The sequence below is a fragment of the Ursus americanus genome, chromosome 7, assembly GCF_024610735.1.
Source record: "Ursus americanus isolate L20-20 chromosome 7, mUrsAme1.1.p, whole genome shotgun sequence".
NCBI lineage: Eukaryota > Metazoa > Chordata > Mammalia > Carnivora > Ursidae > Ursus > Ursus americanus.
In genome coordinates this window covers 60,973,258-60,993,867 of record NC_142133.1, presented here as the reverse complement: position 1 = coordinate 60,993,867, position 20,610 = coordinate 60,973,258, and the positions used below count along the sequence as shown (strand labels likewise).

The following is a 20,610-nucleotide window of genomic DNA, read 5'->3' as shown; positions in this document are numbered from 1 at the left end:
GCCTCTATATTCTCTTTTATAATAGCTCTGTAGTTGTCAAGTTCTGACAGTTTCACAATGATACTTTTATCTGATCTATAGTTCATATTACAAGTTTATCAGTTGTTCTAATAATGTCCTTTAGAGCAATTTTTTCACTGCAGGATTAAATACTGTATTTAGCTTCCATGTAAACATTTATTTTTAATGGACTATTGGTCTTTAAATTTTAAGTGTTGAATTTTTGTTCTTTTAACAGCTAAACCAGGTGGACAGGTGAAATGTCAGTATATATCTGCGGTGGATAAAGTTATATTTGTGGATGATTATGCAGTAGGGTGTAGAAAGGACCTTAATGGAATCTTGTTGTTAGACACTGCTCTGCAGACTCCAGTTTCAAAGCAGGATGATGTGGTTCAGCTTGAATTACCTGTTACAGAGGTAAGTTGAAATAAATAAGTGTACTTTTCTACTTAATGTAATCTCAGACATATTAGCTGTTAAATTACGTTGTGTTTGAGGACATTATATATGTACCTTTTCTTTATATGTACCCCTGTAAAAACAGGGAATTGACTTACTGATCACATTTGTTTAATTCCTCTGTATAATTAATTGATGCTTATCAAAGTGGTGTTTAGGTGTAAACTGTACCAGGTTAAAGTGTAACAGAGACACCAAAATACAGTGGCTTTAAACAATATAGTTTTTTCAGTAACAGTACAGGTCTATGTGTAGGGGTAACTTTGCTTACCTCAACACTTAACTTCCATCCATGACAGCTGTTCCAATTCTCATTTGTATTTCCCAGTCATAGTGAAAGGGAAAGCAAAAGTCCAGGGGGAGCATACTGGTATGACCCCTCCCTCCCACTCTCCCTCCCTCCCTTTGTTTCTCTTTTGTCTTCTTTCCCCCCTCCTTCCCTTCCACTTTCCTTCTCTCCTTCATTCCTTCTTGTTCTCTTTCACAAACTCTCTCATATATACCCTTTTCATGTTCATCCCATTGGCCAGAATTTAATCACATGGTCACATCAAGCTGAGAAGACTGGGAAAGAGGTAGTTCTTTTTTAAATATTAGATGGAAGGGAGGAATGAGTATTAGTGGATAACCAGTAATCTTTGCTGTGTATCCTGTCTTTTAACAGTCCCAGTTTAAAATTTTAGTAGTATGTATGTTTCTGTAGTGTTGCATATTCATTACTTAATTTGTGGGTCCACCCTAATTTAAATTCTTTAAGTGTGTGTTGATGTTCATATGGTGTGATTTGAAAGTACGTTTTTCAAAGTTACTGAATTTTAAATCATTTTACGTAAAATATCGAAGATTATAATGCTGTGTTCCCTAATAAAGTGAGATAACATTTTTGTCTTCATACCAAGTTGTTAATTATGAATTGTTTTGCATTTGGTGGTATGATTAGTTGATAAAACCAGTATAGCATATTTCCCAATTTTAGGGCATGAAAATTGTCAGTGTGTAAATATAAAGTGCAGTATAAATGTTTTTATTCTCTTTTTGGAAGGCTTTTAAAAAAAAAGATACCAATATATATCCACTTAGATTTCACATTTAGTGTCATAACACAGTTGTCTGTTATATGTTATTGTTGAAAGTATGTTGCTGAAAGTTTGAGTTCTGAAAAGACAGTAGCCTTCTTTTTGTCATCAGAATATTTGGACCTGGGGTCAATGTCTAAAATTTTTGGATAGAGAATTAATTAGTTTGAGTTGTATTAAACATTTTTTCCTCCTAATTTGAGGAATTTATACTAGACGATAACCTTTAATAAGGCTGATATCCTAATAAAGGCTATACCCTTTATTTTATATATTCTATGGAATATATATATATTTTCTATGATGAAAGATGGTATCAAACTGTTCAGGTTTTAAAAAGAACTAGAGAATTACAATAAAATATTGGAATATTTATGATGAAATAGACCCTCAAATTAGTATTTTCTGTACTGTACTGTCTGAAGTGTTAAGTATTTACCTGGCTTCTATCACCTCCTCTACCTTGTTGGCTGTTAACATCTGATGCTGATTTTCTGTGTACCTAAATAATTACATAATATTGTTCGCATAATATTCTTTGTAGACCTTCCACCATCCCAGATGTCCTTTACTATAGCACATTATTTTGTCACTGTCTTCACTAAAGTATGGGGTCCTAGGTTTGGTTGGATCAGTGTGGATATATTCTTTTCCATATGTCAACCGTGTAGTTCTGTTAAGGTAGTTCTTTTTGAGTTTGTGGGTAACAATACAGAGGGTGTTTTTATATTACCTGTTGACTTAGTGAATGTTCCCTCTTACGGTTTTGTATAGTTTGAGTATTTAAAACTCATTGAAGGATTTCACATTTATCTCTTTAAAATTTTACCTTTCATTTTTGTTCATGGTGTCACCGTATCCAGTTTTTTCTGTCTTGCTTTGGTTTATAACTTCCCTGTATTGAAATTTTACTCTATGGTATTACACTGAATACATTGCTTTATCTCATTAACTTTGTAATAGTCCTTCAAATCTATATATGATTAATTACATGTGATTTATAGTGCCTGTCAGAATCATTACAAATTAAAATATTTGAATAAGGATCTGAATGTAACATTTTTTGTTGTGTTTAATTTTCTGTGATCATCTTTTTTTATTTAGGCACAACAGCTCTTATCAGCATGTTTAGAAAAGGTAGATATTTCTAGTACGGAGGGTTATGATTTGTTCATCACACAGCTCAAAGATGGTTTAAAAAATACATCCCATGAGACTGCAGCCAACCACAAAGTTGCTAAGGTAAGAAGTTTTTTTTACAAAAAATTACTTTGGATTGTAATAGAACACCTCCCTACTTTCACTTTCTCTGTCTTTCCCCCACTTTCCACCTACCCTTCAAAATATTCCAGTTCTAGATTTTTCTCTCTTTTAGAGAACAAAATGTGTTTATAAGTCACCTAAAAGTTGAAACTATTTTTACTGAAGTCTAACTTCAGTTTGTGGAAACTATTTTGCTTACTTTGTTCCTAAAGCTTCTGTGCTTGGTGGCTCTATATTGGTGGAGAGGCTGATGTAAGAGACTTTCTTGTTAGCTGATGAGCTTCATTGAGAAACGGAATATGTCTTTGGAAATGGGGCCATTTGGGCTTTCATTGAAATAAGACTATGTGAGATAGTGCTTTGAATTGAATCCTTACATATGTTTTACTGATTTTTCTTTCTTTTCTAAATTAGAAGTGTAATACATATGAAATTTCTATACCAAAGGGTGTAAGGTAGAAGGTAAAAACCATTTTCCTAAAAATAATTTTTGCATTTATAAGTATCTTTTTTCTTAAGTACCATTGTAACTTACTAAAATGTGATGTACTGTGATCTGTTCTGGCTACTATTAACAGAATACCACTGACTGGGTAACTTATATACAATAGAAATTTACTGTTCACAATTTTGAAGACAGGGAAGTCCAAGATCAGGGTGCCAGGATGGCTGCCTTCTGGTGAAGTCCTTCCTAATTCATACTTGGTTCCTTCTCATTGTGTCCTGATATGATGGAAAGGTCAGGGGATCTTTCTGGAGCCTCTTTTATAAAGGTATTCATTCCTTTCAGAGGGCTCTAGTCTCATGACTTAAGTACCTCCCCAAAGCCCTAGCTACTAAGTCACCTTTGGGGGTTAGGATTTCAACAGATGAATTTGAGGGCAAGGGGACACACACATCCAGACTATAGCATACACCTTGCTTTTTTTCACATAAGATTGTATCTTGAGTATCTTTCATATTAATCCTCAGATTAGCTGCAGCCTTCCTAATATTGAATTTTTTAAATAAAGATTTACCATGAGATTATTAACTTTTATTCCATTGATGGAACATTTTATTTCATAAAACAAACTATACTATGCATTCCAACAAAGAGAATTTATCGTAAGGAATTGATTTTAACATGTGTTTGAGAACTGAAGAAGTGGAAAAGAAGCTGTGAGGAAGCACACAGATGGTAACCCCGGGAAGCAGCTGTCACCTAGGTCTGAAGGAACAAGAGCTTAGGGTTGTCAGCACCTACAGACTTAAAGAATAGGCTCTGTGGGTCTGGGATCCAGGCTTCTCAGGAGGAGCTGCTGTCCGGCTGGTACCTCAGGAGCTTGGGGATCAGAGCTTGAGGAGCTGAGACATGGATCTCGTAGAGGTGCTGCTTGGCTGGTGTTATTACCTCTGGGGAGCTCTGTGAGGCTGGTTCTGGGAATGCTAAGTAAAAAAAATGCGGAGGACTAGAAGAATCAACTGCTGCTACCAGGTCTTGTGCTGAATCAGTGTTGAGAGCAGTGACAAGTCATAGCCGGGGGGCAGTCTTCTCTGCCCTCATTATGCTTTCCCATTTCTATCCTGTATTCCTTCTGCCAGAACCTGACAGCCAGGAAACTGGCTGGGAAAGAAGAAATGCAGTTTGCAGAGTTTCAGCCTTAAGATGATAGGGGAGAGAAATAAAGGGTCAGTTTGGAGCTGAGAGATAATAGTTTCATAATTGGCACTATCTACCCTTTGGCTACTCAGTATCTCCATACATACTTTCTGTACATATTTGAACTTTTAATATGACAAAAATACTGTGATTTTACTTTTTACAAATGAAAATTCCCTCTCCCCATCTCCAGAGATGAGAGAGACAAAGTTCCAGTAGATACTTTATCTATCCCTAGGTGATACTAACTACTAAAATTCAGTTACTTTTAGGTCTTAACTATTTAGGTAATAGAACTTACTTTACGCTGCCCAAAGACTAAATGAACTACATCCAAAATTCTTGCATAAAATAAGTCTGTGTGTCTGTCTGCATCTGTGTGTCTGTATCTGAATCTTCATCCATCCGTCATGTGTAATAAGGGAAGAAAATATTCATAGCTGCTCTATCCCTCAGTTCTTTAATGGTCAAGAGGATATACATGATAGTTATAACCTCCGTCTACTACCGTTTTCATATTTGTCCTCAGCACTTCAGCTGTCAGATGTCGTTGCATGGTGGAGTGACCCACCCAAGTCTTCACTTTTGCAGGATCTAAATCCTCAGTGGTGCTGTTTTAGTTTTTGTAATCACCTATTCATTTTTACTGTTGGACATGGAAGGACTTAGAGGTACCCTAAAGAATCCTTTGGTTTCTTTTTTTTTTTTTTTTAATTTTATTTATTTGAGAGTGAGAGCATAAGCAGGGAGGGGGCGGAAGGAAAGGGAGAAGCAGACTCCCTGCTGAGTAGGGAGCCCAACATGGGGCTTTATCCCAGGACCCTGAGATCGTGACCTGAGCCGAAGGCAGACGCTTAACCAACCGAGCCACCCAGGCGCCCCCCTTGGTTTCTAATAAAGTTCTCCTTGCCCCTATTAGTTAGCATCAATCCAGTTTCCCCTTGTTTGTCAGTTTTAATCATACCAAGCAGCGGAATAACTGCTTTCTTTGCCTGATGATTCAGTGACAAGAGGAGCCCAATATTGCTGGGTAGCAGTCTCAACATGTAATCGAATGTAACCATTGTACTCCTGGTAGAACACTCCTCCTTTGGGATGTAGGAACGCTAGAGCTTAAAGCTTGAAAAAAATCTTTGAATGGGGTATGAAGTGTAATAACGACCCTATTGGGAGAAATTGTTAGGTGTTTTTTGTTGTTGTTTGTTTTGAGTCTGAGCATATTCATCATCCTGTAAGGTAGAACCTCTCTTCCAATTAGTATTGAAAATGAGACTTTGGTAGGGCGCTACACTTTTTTTGTTAGGCCAGCTCCTTCTGGATGATAACACAGTAAGACCAGTCAGTTTCATGGGCAAGAGCCCATTGCTGTGTTTTTCTTGTTTGTTTTGTTTAGTTTTGTTTTTTGCTTTGAAGTGCTTTCTTGGTCAGAAGCAAAGTTGTGTGGAATACCATGATAGTGCATAAGCCATTCTCTTAATCCACAGGCAGTTGTTTAATAGTATGGCAGAAGCATTGTAGGTGGAACAAGTAAACATGTATCTAGAACACATGTTTATTATAGTGAATACAAGTTGATGCCCAATCCATGGCTGAAGGAATCCAATATAATCAACTTGTAATCAGATAGCTGGCTGTTCCCCCTGGAAAATGGTATCATATTGGTGGCTCAGCTTTGTTATCTGCTGTTGGTAGATTAGGCAGTCGGTAACAGCTGTAGCCTGGTCAGTCTTGGTGAGGGGATGTTTGTGTTGTTGGACCTGTACATATCGCCATCTCTTTTGCAATGGCACTTTGCATACAGGTCCATTGAGCAAAGCATTGGGAGTGGCTATGGAGAGAGGGTAAGTGACATTCATACAATGTGTATAATTTGTCCATTTCCTTGGAAGTAGATGTCTTTTGATGAGCATTTGTGTACCTCATAAGTATTTTCCCATTGTGTTTATTTTGAGAGGTCTGTCCTTAGACTTCTACCCTTGACTGCAGTCCTGGTCTTTCCAAATGCCTGACCATCCAGCCAAAACATTAGCTACTGTCTGTTTATCAGTGAGGATCTTCACTTACGGGCAGTTCTCAAACCAGACAAAGAGCACAGCCTCATATACTGGTTGAAGTTCTGCCCACTGAGATTTACCCTCACCACTGTCTTGATTGGGGTTGTAATGTTGCAGCCATCACTTTAGGGTGGTACCAGCTAAATGTGCAGAACCGTCTGCACATCAGAGCCAAGGGTTTTCTTCCACAACTACCTCTTAAGGAGTTCTCTGTGAAGCTATCAGTGTAGAATGAGAAGGAGGCATTATAATGAGAGTAGGTATTGTAGAAGTCTGGGTTACTGTCTTACTCATCTTGTCCAAAACTGGCCTTTTGGACTTTCTCAAGACTGATCTTTTGTAAACCACTCAATGAAGAGAGACTTGTCATTTGTTCCCAGTATTAAAGTTTGGTGTGTCATATAACATCTGGTTTATGATGGACAGCTCTGATCACATACGCATTTTTTTTTTTAAAGATTTATTTATTTTAGAGAGAGTGAGTGCAGGGGGAGGGGCAGAAGGAGAGGGAGAGAACTCATCTCAAGCATACTCCCTGCTGAGCGCGGAGCCGCAGGTAGGGCTCGAGCTCATGACCCTGAGATCATGACCTGAGCTGAAATCAAGAGTCAGACACTTAACCGACTGAGCCACCCAGGTGCCTCTGATTGCACAGACATTTATTTCATGGATTGATATTAATTTCTGTCAGGGACTGAAGCCAGAAACTTTCTCAAAAGAACAGTTACTTACAGGGGAGGGTGTGGCTTTATTCGAGCATTGTGCTAGTGATTGTCCCAGTTCAGCTTGCCGGATGGGTCATTTAGCATCTTTACTTGCAGTACACACTTCTAATGTCATTGAATATGCTCAGTGGTAAAAGTGGCAGAACATCTTGTCATTCAGCCAGGACCTGCGCAGAGCTTCTTGAACTGTGCCTATTCTCTGATAATTGAGTTAGAGTAACATACTCAGATATGCCAGATAGTGGGTCCAGAATCCAGTTAGGCCCACCAAGCACTGTTCCTCTTTTTCCACTATTTGCTTTTATAAGTTGTAGCAACTTGTCTTTCACGTTGGAGGAAATATCCTGACATGCTCAGACCACTGGACTTCCAGGAATTTCACAAAGGTTGTAGGACTCTGAGTTTCTCTGGGCATTATTGATCTTCTCTGGCTTGCATGTGTCTTACTAAGGCATGTAAGTTCTTTGCTACTCCCTCCTGATCCGGACCAGTCAGCGTGATGTTAGAGTGTGTTACAGCATCATGTAGTAGACCAGTGTGGTGATCTGCAGGATATTAAGTTGATCAAGATTTCTGCAGACTAGATATGGTAAAGAACATGAGCAATAGTCCCAGGGTAGTAATGAAGATTGATTGCTACTGCCAGATAAAAGAAGTCTACTTTTGGATGGTTCTTAAAAATTAGTATAGAGAAAAAAGTATTTTACAGAACTGTAACTGCCTGTCAGGTATCAAGGGATTTGTTGATTTGCTTTACTAAAGATAACTCATCTGGAATAGCAGCTGCAGTTGAAGTCACCTGGTAGCTTATAATCCACAGTTTTTCTTTCAGATCCATTTACATTTTGCATAGGCCAAACAGGCCAGTTAAACGAAGGTGAGGTAGTTTGAATTCCCCTGTATCTTTCAGGTCTCTTTTGGTGGCGTGAATCTCAGAAATTTCCTCAGGAATGTGGTATTGCTCTGGGTTAGTAGGTTTGTAGAGAATGGAAGTTCTAGGGGCTTCCACTTGGCCTTTCTTCCTTTAGTAGTTCTTAGGACTATAGAAACTGTGAAGATTTTTCTGGTTGCCGGTTTTATATCTCTTCCAATTATGCTTTTGGAAACTGGACAGTTAACTGCAAGATAGGTACAGGGATCCACAGAGCTCACGGAGATAACATTGGGCTAGAACTCCATTAACCATTTGACCATCCTAAGTCCCTACTTTCACTAGTGGACCACAGTTCAGTGCTACTTCTTGGTAAAGCCTGAAAGATCACACTATTTTCTATTTCCCAGTGGACAGTGACTGTAGTGCATGTCTACAGGTACCTTTGGGGAACGTTTGGAGTATGATTTACAGTGTATGGTGGGGAGTTATTGTAGTGCCCTTTCTCAAGGGGATTCGGCCAAGAGGCTCTTATGAATGGGTTAGTTCTAGGAACAAAATAGGAGGCTTTCATTTTCTTTGTCTTTATCTCTTTCTCTCTCTCTCTAGCAATTCAAATCAAGTTTCTGTCCAAAAGTTTTTCTAGTTAGATGGATAAATTATAATTTAGTAGGCTGCCTAGAATGTACTAGACAGAGTGGAAATCATAGGTGAGCAGGGACAGGATATAGAAATGAAATTATTTTATAGACTTCTCCAGAAGAATAATACTTAGCATCTTTGCTTTCTAACTTTTAAAATAATTTTAATGTTAAATAATTATAGTTAATATTTGTTGAATGCTTACTGTATTAAACATTGTACCAATTCTCCCTTGAATTTTCTTAAGAACATTATGTGAGTAGGTACTATGTGGGTAGTTTTTCCTCATATTACAGAAGCGGGAGACTGAAGTTAATTTGACTAGGGTCACATAGTTGATGGTGAAGATGGTTTTGGAATCTAAGTCTGTGTGACTACAAGATCTGTGCTTTTAGTTACTCTGTGTATAGTGACAACAATAAATACATAAGAGTCTGCTAAGCTGATGTAAATCCTCATATGCCTATGCATATGTACAGTCTCACTACACTGTACAAGTACATTCTTAATGAACAGAGAGATTTGGGTGCCTAGTTCGTGCTTAACATTGCAAATGTGCTGGAGGAATATTAAAAGTAATGGGTGATTTTCGTTAACCTAAATTGTTGATGCATATATGTAAGATGTGCTACCTTCAGGTTCTAAACTGTCTTTTTCTGCTTGAGGTTTCACTTTTTTACATAATTGCAAGTTCCTGCTTTAAATGATGAATTAATGGAGTAAATGAATTGAGACTGATGAATAGTTCTTTTTTTTTTTTTTAAAAAATAATGTATAAGTACAGTTTTGGTTTAAACTGTTGAGTACATTTTCCTTTGCTTACACTCCCAATTTATTTCAGTGGGCCACAGTTACATTTCATCTTCCTCATCATGTGTTGAAGTCCATTGCCAGTGCCATTGTGAATGAACTCAAGAAAATAAATCAAAATGTTGCTGCCTTACCTGTGGCATCCTCAGTGATGGACAGATTGTCTTACCTCTTACCTAGTGCTCGTCCAGAACTTGGAGTGGGGCCAGGCCGTTCTGTGGACAGGTATAACTTTGCTTATAAAGAGATGTTACAGTGAAATCGAATTGATTAGGTTTTTGGATTAACTAAGAATAACAAAAATTTAATTATGACTTAAAATGTATTTCAGAGTATTTTGGAAAACCATTCAGATTCTCATAACAAAATACTGAAGTGAATTAGTGCTTGAATTGCTGTTAAACATTTTTTCTTGGTGCTTGGAAGGTATTTAAAGGGGTCATAAAACTATTCCGAAAATTCCAGCTCCATACTTAGTAAATATTTGAGCCGCCTTAAAAATATAATTATTCAGTAGATAATAATTATGCCTTGATGAAAGCAATGAAAAACAGTTTTCATAAATTGAAAAGCTGTGCCAGAACCTGTGTATAAGAGCCATATATTATTTCCTACTTAAAAAATCAATTAGGGCAATTTAGAATTAAGATTTTTATGCTGCCTGCCCTGGATTTAAACAGTGTATTACAGAAATCATACCTCAACCATTATTTTCTTCAGTAGAGATTCATTGAGGTCCTGCTTTGTATAAAACTAATTAAAAAGCCAGTAATATGTTCATTTAAAAACTTAAATGATTTGTTTGAAATACATTAGATTCTTTTTTTTTTTTTTTTAAGATTTTTATTCATTTGAGAGAGAGCGAGCATGAGGGTGGGGCGGTGGGGAGAGGCAGAGGCAGAGGGAGAGGGCGAAGACAGACTCCCTGCTGAGCTGGATCCCAGGATCTGGAGATCAGGACCTGAGCTGAAGGCAGATACTTTTTTTTTTTTTTTCAAAGATTTTATTTATTTATTTGACAGAGAGAGACAGCCAGCGAAAGAGGGAACACAGCAGGGGGAGTGGGAGAGGAAGAAGCAGGCTCCTAGTGGAAGAGCCTGATGTGGGGCTCGATCCCAGATCACGCCCTGAGCCGAAGGCAGACGCTTAATGACTATGCCACTCAGGTGCCCCTAAAGGCAGATACTTAACCGTCTGAGCCACCCAGGCGCCCCATAACTTTAGATTCTCACCAAAAGTATTAAGTTTGGAAATGCTGTAAGGAAATAATTAAACTCAGCAGTTTTGATAAATTCACATTTGCCTTTTCATGTAGCATTTCACATTTCACTGGATGTGAATTATAATTTCTTATGCTTTTTTTCTAAAGTACATTTATAAATAGTACATGCTGATGTTAGCACAGCCCCTCCTGAATATACTAACTTCTATTAAGTGTGGCTCCTACATTAGTTTGCCATACTTATTAGCTTAGCTCTTGGTAAGCTGAGACTTTTGCTTGATCAGTTGCCTATTTTTTGTTATGGGGTGATTCTGTTATTATGTAAATAACTTCTCTTGGTCGTGTTAACATTTGGGAAGGGTTTTTATATTCTGTATAATACTGCATTGTCTGTTTTTTGGGTAAAATGTAGAGACTATCATTTTTAATCTGAATAGCTACCAGGTAATATGCGGTATGGTTATCATTAAAATATTCCTTAGAATATGTCTGGAGAGGGGGGAAAATATACCTGGAATAAGTATTTCTTTTCCTAGAGCTATACCTACCTTGAGATTATAAAACAGCCCTTCAGAGCTATTTTCTTTGCAAATAGTAGCTGGGTTTCTAAAGAAATCTGTGCAAGCTGTGGTAAATGTCTTATTTTAGGAAATGCATTCACTGGATAGGATATTGTGTTTCTGGAGGTGTTTAAATGTCTCAGAATACTAATTTTGATGTAGTCTGTGGTATTTGTTTCATTAAGAATGAATCTAGGAACTTATGAAGATGTTCATGAACTTGGGTCTGTTGGAGGTTTGTTAGGTTTTGTTAGATGCTCTGCTCTTTTGTTTGGTAATATACGTAAGTGGGTGGTTTTCTGTATGACACAGATCCTGAAGAAATCTATAGCCTGTAAATGATAAGTCTTTTCTAACCCAACAACTTTTGTTTTTTTTCAAACCAGAACACAACTATGAGTTAAACCTAAGCTCACTAGCAATTTTATAGGAAATTATGTGCTAATTTAGGGAAGAATTTAGAGGAAAGTATTTTTCTGGTCTCGCTGTGATGACCTTTACCACTTTCTTTTTTTTTCTTTTTTCCTCCCTTCCTGTTATCATTTACACTTTTGTTTTAGGAAGAGTAACCTTTGCTTACCAGTCCTTTCTTTCTCGAAGCCATTTGGACTTTGTCTAAATTTAGTATCATTCTTTAAAATAATACTCTAGGTTGGCTGCCTGGCTAGCTTGGTTGGTAGAGCATGCGACTCTTGATCTTGGTGTCGTGAATTCAAGCCCCATGTTGGGCATAGAGCTTACTTAAAAAAGTAAATTAAAAAGATTTTTTTTTAAAAAAGCGACTCATTTAAAAAATACTCTAGGTTATAGGTTTACTCTCAGTCTGCTAATATATTTTTATATGAACACATATGAAGATCTTTTTTGATAGTTCCCTGGAGAGTATAGCTTTCCTAGAAAAGGATTTCTCTGGAGAAAGAACAGAAAGAAAATTGCTTTCTACTTAAAAAAAAATTTAAATTGGAAAATACTTTCTCAACATGGTTGAGATAAAACTTATCACTGTTCCTTTGGTTGTGGTTTTATCCATGTATGCAAATTTGGCACATGATGAAAGCATAGGACTCTGTCTTTATGTCTCTAGATTTTCTGTTCTCTGCTTGGTAGTAATGCAACATTTGTTAATTTAATCTACCCCTGGAATTATCAGTTGTAGCTATCAATCAGGTTTCTTTTTCTCTATGGTGTTTCAGGGAAATTCCTGAAAGTGATCAGTTTTAGTTTAAAGTACACATTTGATATTGGTCATTAGACCATTCCCAGTTTTTGTTGATAATCCAGTAAAATTTTTGTTCAGTGTTAAGTAGGAGTGTCACTATAATTTGATGCCTAACTTCAGTTACATAAAGTATGTTTACTCGCAGATCGCTGATGTATAGTGAAGCTAACAGACGGGAGACATTTACCTCATGGCCTCATGTAGGCTATCGATGGGCACAGCCAGATCCCATGGCTCAAGCTGGATTTTATCATCAGGTAAAAAAGACTCAAAAAACATTTTTTTTCAGTATGCTTTTATAGTCTTCAGTAAAATCATCAACATTTAATAGTTTCTCAGAAATTGATTTATGCAGGCTTGCTCTGTGCTTGTATGTATGCATTTGCGTGAGTTTTGTTTTATTCTTGGACCTTTGAATACTGACTGGCTATTTCCTATATCATGTATTGTGTACAAAAAGGAAAAAAAATATTTGTTACAAGTAACTAACAACTGAGTTAATGCTTCATAACTATTTTCTTTCAGAAGCCAGGCAGTATTCTTCAGATTTGCTTTTTGAGAAGTGTTCTCTTTGGATGTGTGTTTATTTTCACTTTGTGATTTCTACATTCATAACAGAGTAGTAGATACCGAGGGTAATGCAACAAAAAGTAACACATTGCAGTTACTCCTGAAACTCTAATTTTGGTGGGGATATAAATTACCCACATACTTAGGTATAACTGAAGAAGCAGCATTGCGGGTGGTACAGTGCGCCTGAATATATATACTTGGAAGAACTGATTAAGAAATTGCACAGAAAGAGGAGTGAGTAGTCAAGGAAAATAGATTTATGTAGAAAAAAGGAGAGCGTACAGTATAGGGATTTATGTGACTAAAAGACAAGCGGGACATTATAGAGAGGTTCACTGACCTAAAGTAGAGGGAAATTAAGAAAAATGACTTCAGATGGGCATAATATACTAAATAAAGAAGGCTTAAACTGGGTAGTGGAGAATGGCTTACCACTGCTAAAGAATCTAAGCAATTTAATACTTACATGTCAGTTTACATAAAGCATGCTTACTTAATTTTAGAATTCAACTAAACTTTGAAATACATTGAAGTAACTATTGTAGAGAATCTGAAGAGTGATTATTCCTTAGTTATCTTGAAGTGTTTGGAGTATCTTAACTAAAATTAAATCAGAAATTCATACATATTGGACTATTTTATTCATGGTCTGTCAGATTTCCAGTTAAAGATAGATTAGTTTGGAGGCTGGCTAATACTAGAGTTACTGAAATTATTTTTCTAACTTAAAGTTTGAATATGGACCATTTTTCCTGATAATTTATCTTCATTGCTATTTGGTATCATTTCCTAAAACAATCTCTGTAAAGTGATGCCTTGGTATTTTTTCTGTTGAATTATTGTTTATTGTATTCCATCTTTGCGAAGAGATCAAATCATAGATTTTCTAAATCTTCTGCCTGTGTTAGGGACTGATTATTCTTAATTTTAAAGAATATAAGTAAATTTACATCTATATGCATAGTAGGTGTTAAGTAGAGTAAGTCCTCAAAAATAGTAATGTATGTTTTCAGAGCTATATTTTAGTTTAGATTTTGATGTATTACACAGGACAAAATGTCATATATATAAAGTGTCTTAAAGAATATTACATGAATTAGGTTCACTAGTTTGCTTTTCCTTTTTACTTGGCCTTTCTTAGGTGGTTGAATGAAATTCAGTTAATAATAAAATGTGTTAGATTCTACTTCCTTATATATTTAACTGTATTTCAAATACTTCAGTAATGCATTTAGAAGATGCTAGATTAGAGACTAAGTATGTGTGTGCCTCCATGTTTGCTCTAGTGCTCATTTTTTGATGAAACACAATTTTTCAAATAAAGCAGCAAATTTTTAAACATTTAGGCATTCACTGTATCTCTGGAATCAGTGTATAGGCTAATTGTCTTTTCCTCAGTGTGCTTTTTACCTAATATTATGAACATTTTTAGAAGAATTTTTATTAAAAGGTTATTTTAATATTAACCTTTTCTGTCTTTATAAATTTGTAGCCTGCCTCATCTGGAGATGACAGAGCCATGTGTTTTACTTGTAGTGTATGTCTCGTTTGTTGGGAACCTACTGATGAACCTTGGTGAGTTTTGATTTTTCTGGATATAATAGGCTAAGTTAATCATATAAGTAGGCTTCTAAATTTTTCGTTTTTCATCTAGATACAATGAAATTCTTGCCTTTTTCCATCTGTATTTTTGCCTTTGTCCTAAGAGAATGAGAGAGCACTGTCTATGCTCTGTCACATCACTTGGCATACAGTAACTAAGGTCTTTGACTTCCTAAAATCTAAGGGAGAAGTGCCAAAGAGTAGAATTAGGCCTGAACCAGAAGGCTATGATAAGTAAGTTGATACAGTATGATTAACTTTAGCAGTTTAATCTTGGTCAGTTGAGGGCAGCCTATCAGTAGGGAGTCCACAGAGCAGGGCCTTACGATCTGTGTTTTTAACTTTAAAGTAATTTTAGGGAGTCTGTGTTAATTTTGAATTCCAATGGATGAAAGTTTAGAACTTGGTTAAACATTAGAGATCATGTATTGAAACCTAATTTTTATAAATAACTGAGGCCCTATTAATAGAAATAGTAATAAGAGCAAATACTTATATAATGCTACTTACCAGTTACCATCCTAAGCACTTTATGTATGTTTAACTCGTTTAATTCTCATATTAGCCCTATGAAATAGGTACTGCTATCTTCATTTTAGAGGAGGGAATGGAGAATATTCCCAGTTTAATCCTTAACTGTCACTCAGTGCAATAGGAATTATTATCCCATTGTAAATAAAGAAAATAAAATTTGCCAAAGAGCATATGGCTGATTAGTGATGGAGCCAGGATTTGGTTTGTAGTAAAATTAGTTTGAGGTCTCTGAATGTTAATCAGCTGTTGTGAATGGGGTAAACTAGCTAAAGCCTATTGGAGTGAACATATGGATTCCCGTTTGCAGTGGGTTTACTATATGAAAATTGAAGTCGCGTCTGTCTGTGGACTGAGAGTTGAACATGTGCAATTTCCAGCTTGGGTTAAGGTTCTGTTTGGAACTCAGTCTTTTCCCCTAGAAACTATTTATATAGAAACCATTTTAACATGTATTTTTTAGTTTCTTAGGCTGATCCTCAGTTATTTAACCCATCCCTAAACAATTATACCATGATATTATAGAATGTAACTTTATTCATAAATATTTTTTGGGGAGGAAATTTCAAATATGCACCTTGGGCTGTCAAAACCTATCTTTTCTTGACATGGTCAGGGAATCAAGGATTCTATCTCTTCTTGCCCCAGGATTCAGGATTCCTCAAATTTAAGCAATTGGTAGCATCTCTGAGGACTTGAGGGCAGTGTTCTAAATGGATAGGAGGGAACAGGATTGAAGGGAGGTGGGGAGCTGAGCCTAGGTAGCTTCTGAATCTGTAAGGGGGAAAAGAAGGAAGACTTGCAAGTGGACAATGGGACTCTCATATATTGATGGCGGGAGTTGATAGAGCTACTTTGGAGGGAGATTGAAGTTTTTAAAAAATAAAATGAGCACACCCTATCATCTGGCAATTCCACTTCTACTTATTTACCTGAGAGAATTAATTCCTCTTGTATACAAAGAGGCATAAAGTAGATGGTAACTGCTGTGAAAAACTGGAATCATCTTAAATGTTTGTCAGGATGGAATAGCCAAATAAAATGTGGTATGGTCATATAATCTATTATCCAACAATTAAAAGGAATCAATAGTTTGCTCTCTATTCACCATCAGTAACTTTTAGTTATGTTATTGTATCAAGAAGTTTGTTGTAGGATGATTCATACAGTAGTAATTTTTTTAGAATGAAAAATTATATTTTCTTACATGTACATATACATGAAAACTTACAAAAATATTTTAGAAGTATACTGATTAAATTCATAAACGTGGTTATTTGGAGGTGGGAAAAGAGATTACTGGGATTGGATATTGTAATTGAGTGGTATTTAGCTTTATTTTATATAGTTATGTGTCACTTGTGTAAATAACATTTTAATTAAAAAGTTAAAACTCAGGGAAGAAAGAAGGATGGAAAGAGGAAAATACCCTAGGATTTAGTTGGGAGGGAATCCAGTCAAAATATGTGCTTGGGGATGTCATTTAAAAGCAATTATGTAAGACATCTGACTATTGCAATTTGTCCAGGGTTTATATATGGATATAGGTAAGTTGTAGGTGCTTTGAAAAAAGAAATATGTACACCCCGAGGAATGGCATATTTTATAAGTGTAGTTTTCCTTTCTTTGCCTTGGAAATTAAAAAAAAAAAAAAAAGTTCTTTTTTTGGTAGCGGCATCCTGACATTTCAGGTAATGCCTTGTAATTACAGCTAGTGAGAGTAAAAAAAAGAATAATCAGAAAGAAAGAAAGTAGTCACAAAGTTGGAGACATACTTTGTAAGTGTTAAAGTTAATCCTTTCAATATTTGAGAATTTTTAAAGTCATTATACTAGTCTTGAGAATTCCTACTGTTTTATTTTTACTAAACATGTTAGAATTTTCTAAGTAAACAAATTTAACGTTTCTTTTTGCTCATTAAGCATTTATGTGAAAGAAATAATGCACAGTCTGTGAATATTATCTTTCTATGTTTCTTTGAAAAGAAATTTTCTTTAGAAGTTATTTATCTGGTTTGGTCCTGTAGTGAATGTGTAATATGTATTTCTGTGTTCTTAACATAGGTCATTTTATCCAAACTCTAGATCTTTTTGCTTTCAGATCTTTACTAAAAAGTTTTTTTGTGATACGAATGACACTTAATCGAGTTTTTACTATATGTCATTTACAGTTGTGGCCACTGATACAGATATGCATATGATTGTATATAATTAATTTTAAAAATAGCTGTATTGAGATATCTTTGACATGTAAAAATTGTATGTATTTAAGGTGTACAACTTGATGTTTTGGTATATGTACACACTGAAAAGACCACCACAGTCAAGCTAATTAATATATCCATCACCTCTACACAGTTACCATTTTGTGTGTGTACATGTGTTAAGATCTAATTTAAAATACATCCTCTTCTCAAACTTCAGGTATATAATACAATATTATTACCTATTGTCAGTATGCTGTACATGATTTCTGGGGAATTTTAAACCAAAACAAAGTAATTACTTATTTACAGTTGTAGGAAACAGTGTGAGGAAATACCAGACTTTACACAATTTTATCAGTATGTGAATATAGTATAAATTATACTATAGCATTTCTGTTTTGTCAGCGACTGATTTTATCTGTAATACGTTAAAGGGAATAAAATCTGCTGCTATAGTGAGTGGTTGAATATGTTAGAGTGATCTTGGTAAGATTGAATGATGTGGCATTTGAGTCTTTTTAATAAAGCGTACTTTAATTGTTTTTTAAAAAAGAAAAGATGATCCTGGAGTTCTTTTTTAAATCTACAGACTTAACAGCTTTGTTGTTAAGTAAACTTTTCCTTCCTTAATCTGTGTAAAGGTCTGAACACGAGAGACACTCCCCAAACTGCCCGTTTGTGAAAGGTGAGCACACACAGAATGTGCCGTTGTCCGTCACTCTTGCGACAAGTCCTGCACAGTTTCCCTGTACTGATGGAACTGACAGAATAGCTTGCTTTGGGTCGGGGAGCTGCCCTCACTTTCTAGCTGCTGCAACAAAACGAGGAAAGATCTGCATATGGGATGTTTCCAAACTTATGAAGGTATGTTTTAATTTTGAAGTAACAAATTAGTAATTGAGAAAAAAGTCAGTCTTAAACCTCGGCTTTTCATTCATTTAGGTGCACTTGAAGTTTGAAATTAATGCATATGACCCAGCAATCGTACAACAGCTTATTCTTTCGGGAGAACCAAGCTCGGCAGTTGAATCAAGGAGACCAACTTTAGCGTGGCTGGAAGACTCCTCCAGCTGCTCGGACATACCAAAATTGGAAGGAGATAGGTATGTGAATTTTTTTTAGTGGATTTATAAAAGTTACATATTGTCCTAAATTTTATATTCTCTTAATTCTAAGTAAAGGGGCAGAAAAAATTATTAGGTCAAGAGAGTAGAGAACAAACGTTTAGTTATAAAGTCTGGAAGAGCTGTGATACTTGAGAAAAATTTTCATTCGGAAATGCCATCATCTATAAAATTTACTTTATTTTCTGTCTCAATCTATGCCAATTGGAAATAATTGCTGCGCTGAAAAATAAAGTCTAAATAATGAAACTAAATCCTTTGATTAAACTTATTTTACCTTCTTCTAAATCTTTTCCTAGTGCAGTTGAACCAAATGATTTTGGTTCCCACTTGTTTTCATTAGCACCTCAAATTGTAGAAGTGCTAATACATAGTGAAATAACCCATGGCTAGGCAAGATGACCTGATTATTTAAAACAGTTTATCAGTAGTCAGCATGAGTTGAGGCATGGTCATTATTACTGTAGAGACATTTTGGTAAAATTGTTATGTTGGGTTCTCTTCCATTCAGGTTTTGTGACAGTCTTGATTTCTGTAGCTGTATTTGATCTGTGTGGGTGCAGGAGTCAAAGTATAATTTTACTTTACCCACTCATCTCTGAAGACACTGCAGTTGTAACTCTGAACTGGGCTAGGATTATAGAGCAACATATGCAGTATTCTCAAGCAGACAGAATGAAGGTTCCAAAAACCACTCAACTTGTCTTAAGCAGTAGAAGCTACTCCCTTTTAAGATTCTGAAGGTAGCAGTGTGAAATGGGGACTATTTAACTGTGATAAGATGTCCTGATGCTGAGGCAATCTGTCATCTCTCTTGCAGGGGCTTCTTACGTTAATGATGTGTGATAGATGTTCTACCACAGTCAGTGATTTCACAGTATTTTACTTCACAGTCCTTTTGGTGGCATGTACATAACATAAAACTCTATTAGTGCAAATTGTTTCATTAATGGAATTAATGGAAAATTCATAGTATATTAGTTGGGAAGGTTACCTCTGTCTGGTCTTTCTTGGTAATGATATGTATAAATTATGGGTAGGTAAATGAATGTGGCCTGAGCTCTGAAACAGACTGCATTAAAGCTTCATTGGCTGTTCTCAGTTATTATAAATCCCTGTGAGTAAATCCCCAGCTTGATGGAAAAGCAGGTGGCCTATTGTTTGAGTTTTGACTACATTTGTCAATAGGACTAGAAAGTAAGTGTGCTTGAGCTCTGTGATTTTCTTAGAAGTTAGTGGAAAGTTAATAGAAGATAATGAAATTGGTATGTGCTTCTGAACACTGATTTAATTAATTTTTTAAAAGATTTATTTATTTATTTTAGAGAGCACGAATGGGAGGGGTAGAGGGAGAGGTAGAGAGAATCTGAAGCGGACTCTGCTGAGTGTGGAGTCCCCCCCTTCGGTCACGACCTGAGCTGAAACCAAGAGTCGGCACTTAACCGACTGTGCCACCCAGGCGCCCCTGAACACTGATTTTATTTTATTTTATTTTATTTTATTTTATTTTATTTTATTTTATTTTATTTTATTTTTTTAAGATTTTATTTATTCATTCGACAGAGAGAGAGAGACAGCCAGCGAGAGAGGGAACACAAGCAGGGGGAGTGGGAGAGGAAGAAGCAGGCTCCCAGTGGAGGAGCCTGATGTGGGGCTCGATCCCATAACGCTGGGATCACGCCCTGAGCCGAAGGCAGACGCTTAACGACTGAGCCACCCAGGCACCGTGAACACTGATTTTAATTAGAACTTTTGTCTTGGAGTTTTGTAATTTGGGGGTTAGAAATTGAATCAAGACATACTTTTTAAGATTGCACACACACTTAGGTAAAATGTACATTTTCGGTAAACACCCAGTATCTCAGGTGGACAGGTATTATGTTGTGGTGTGCTGGAGTTGAGATATAAATCTCTGCGTACTTTTAAGAGGTAGTCTTTCTAGGGTAGAAGGATCCTTTTCTCTTAAGAAAGTGAAGTGAATCATACTGAAAGAGTACTCTTAAGTTGGGGTGGTAGGAGGAAGCTGAA

At 36.1% G+C, this 20,610-nt stretch overlaps 1 protein-coding gene across 13 annotated transcripts in view; it reads left to right on the top strand.

The window, feature by feature from the left end:
* Positions 1–20,610, top strand: part of BIRC6 (baculoviral IAP repeat containing 6) — a 226,981-nt gene that overhangs the window by 25,408 nt on the left and 180,963 nt on the right. For all 13 annotated transcript variants that reach the window (XR_006781730.2, XM_087863741.1, XM_045809116.2 and 10 more), the window contains exons 2-8: positions 239–420; positions 2,643–2,780; positions 9,577–9,770; positions 12,692–12,803; positions 14,612–14,694; positions 18,100–18,322; positions 18,401–18,561. Coding sequence is in view for 12 of the 13 variants with exons in the window: in XM_087863741.1 (XP_087719867.1) it covers positions 239–420; positions 2,643–2,780; positions 9,577–9,770; positions 12,692–12,803; positions 14,612–14,694; positions 18,100–18,322; positions 18,401–18,561 (1,093 nt within the window). In the remaining variant the exon portion in view is untranslated. The remainder of the gene's footprint in view (positions 1–238; positions 421–2,642; positions 2,781–9,576; positions 9,771–12,691; positions 12,804–14,611; positions 14,695–18,099; positions 18,323–18,400; positions 18,562–20,610) is intronic.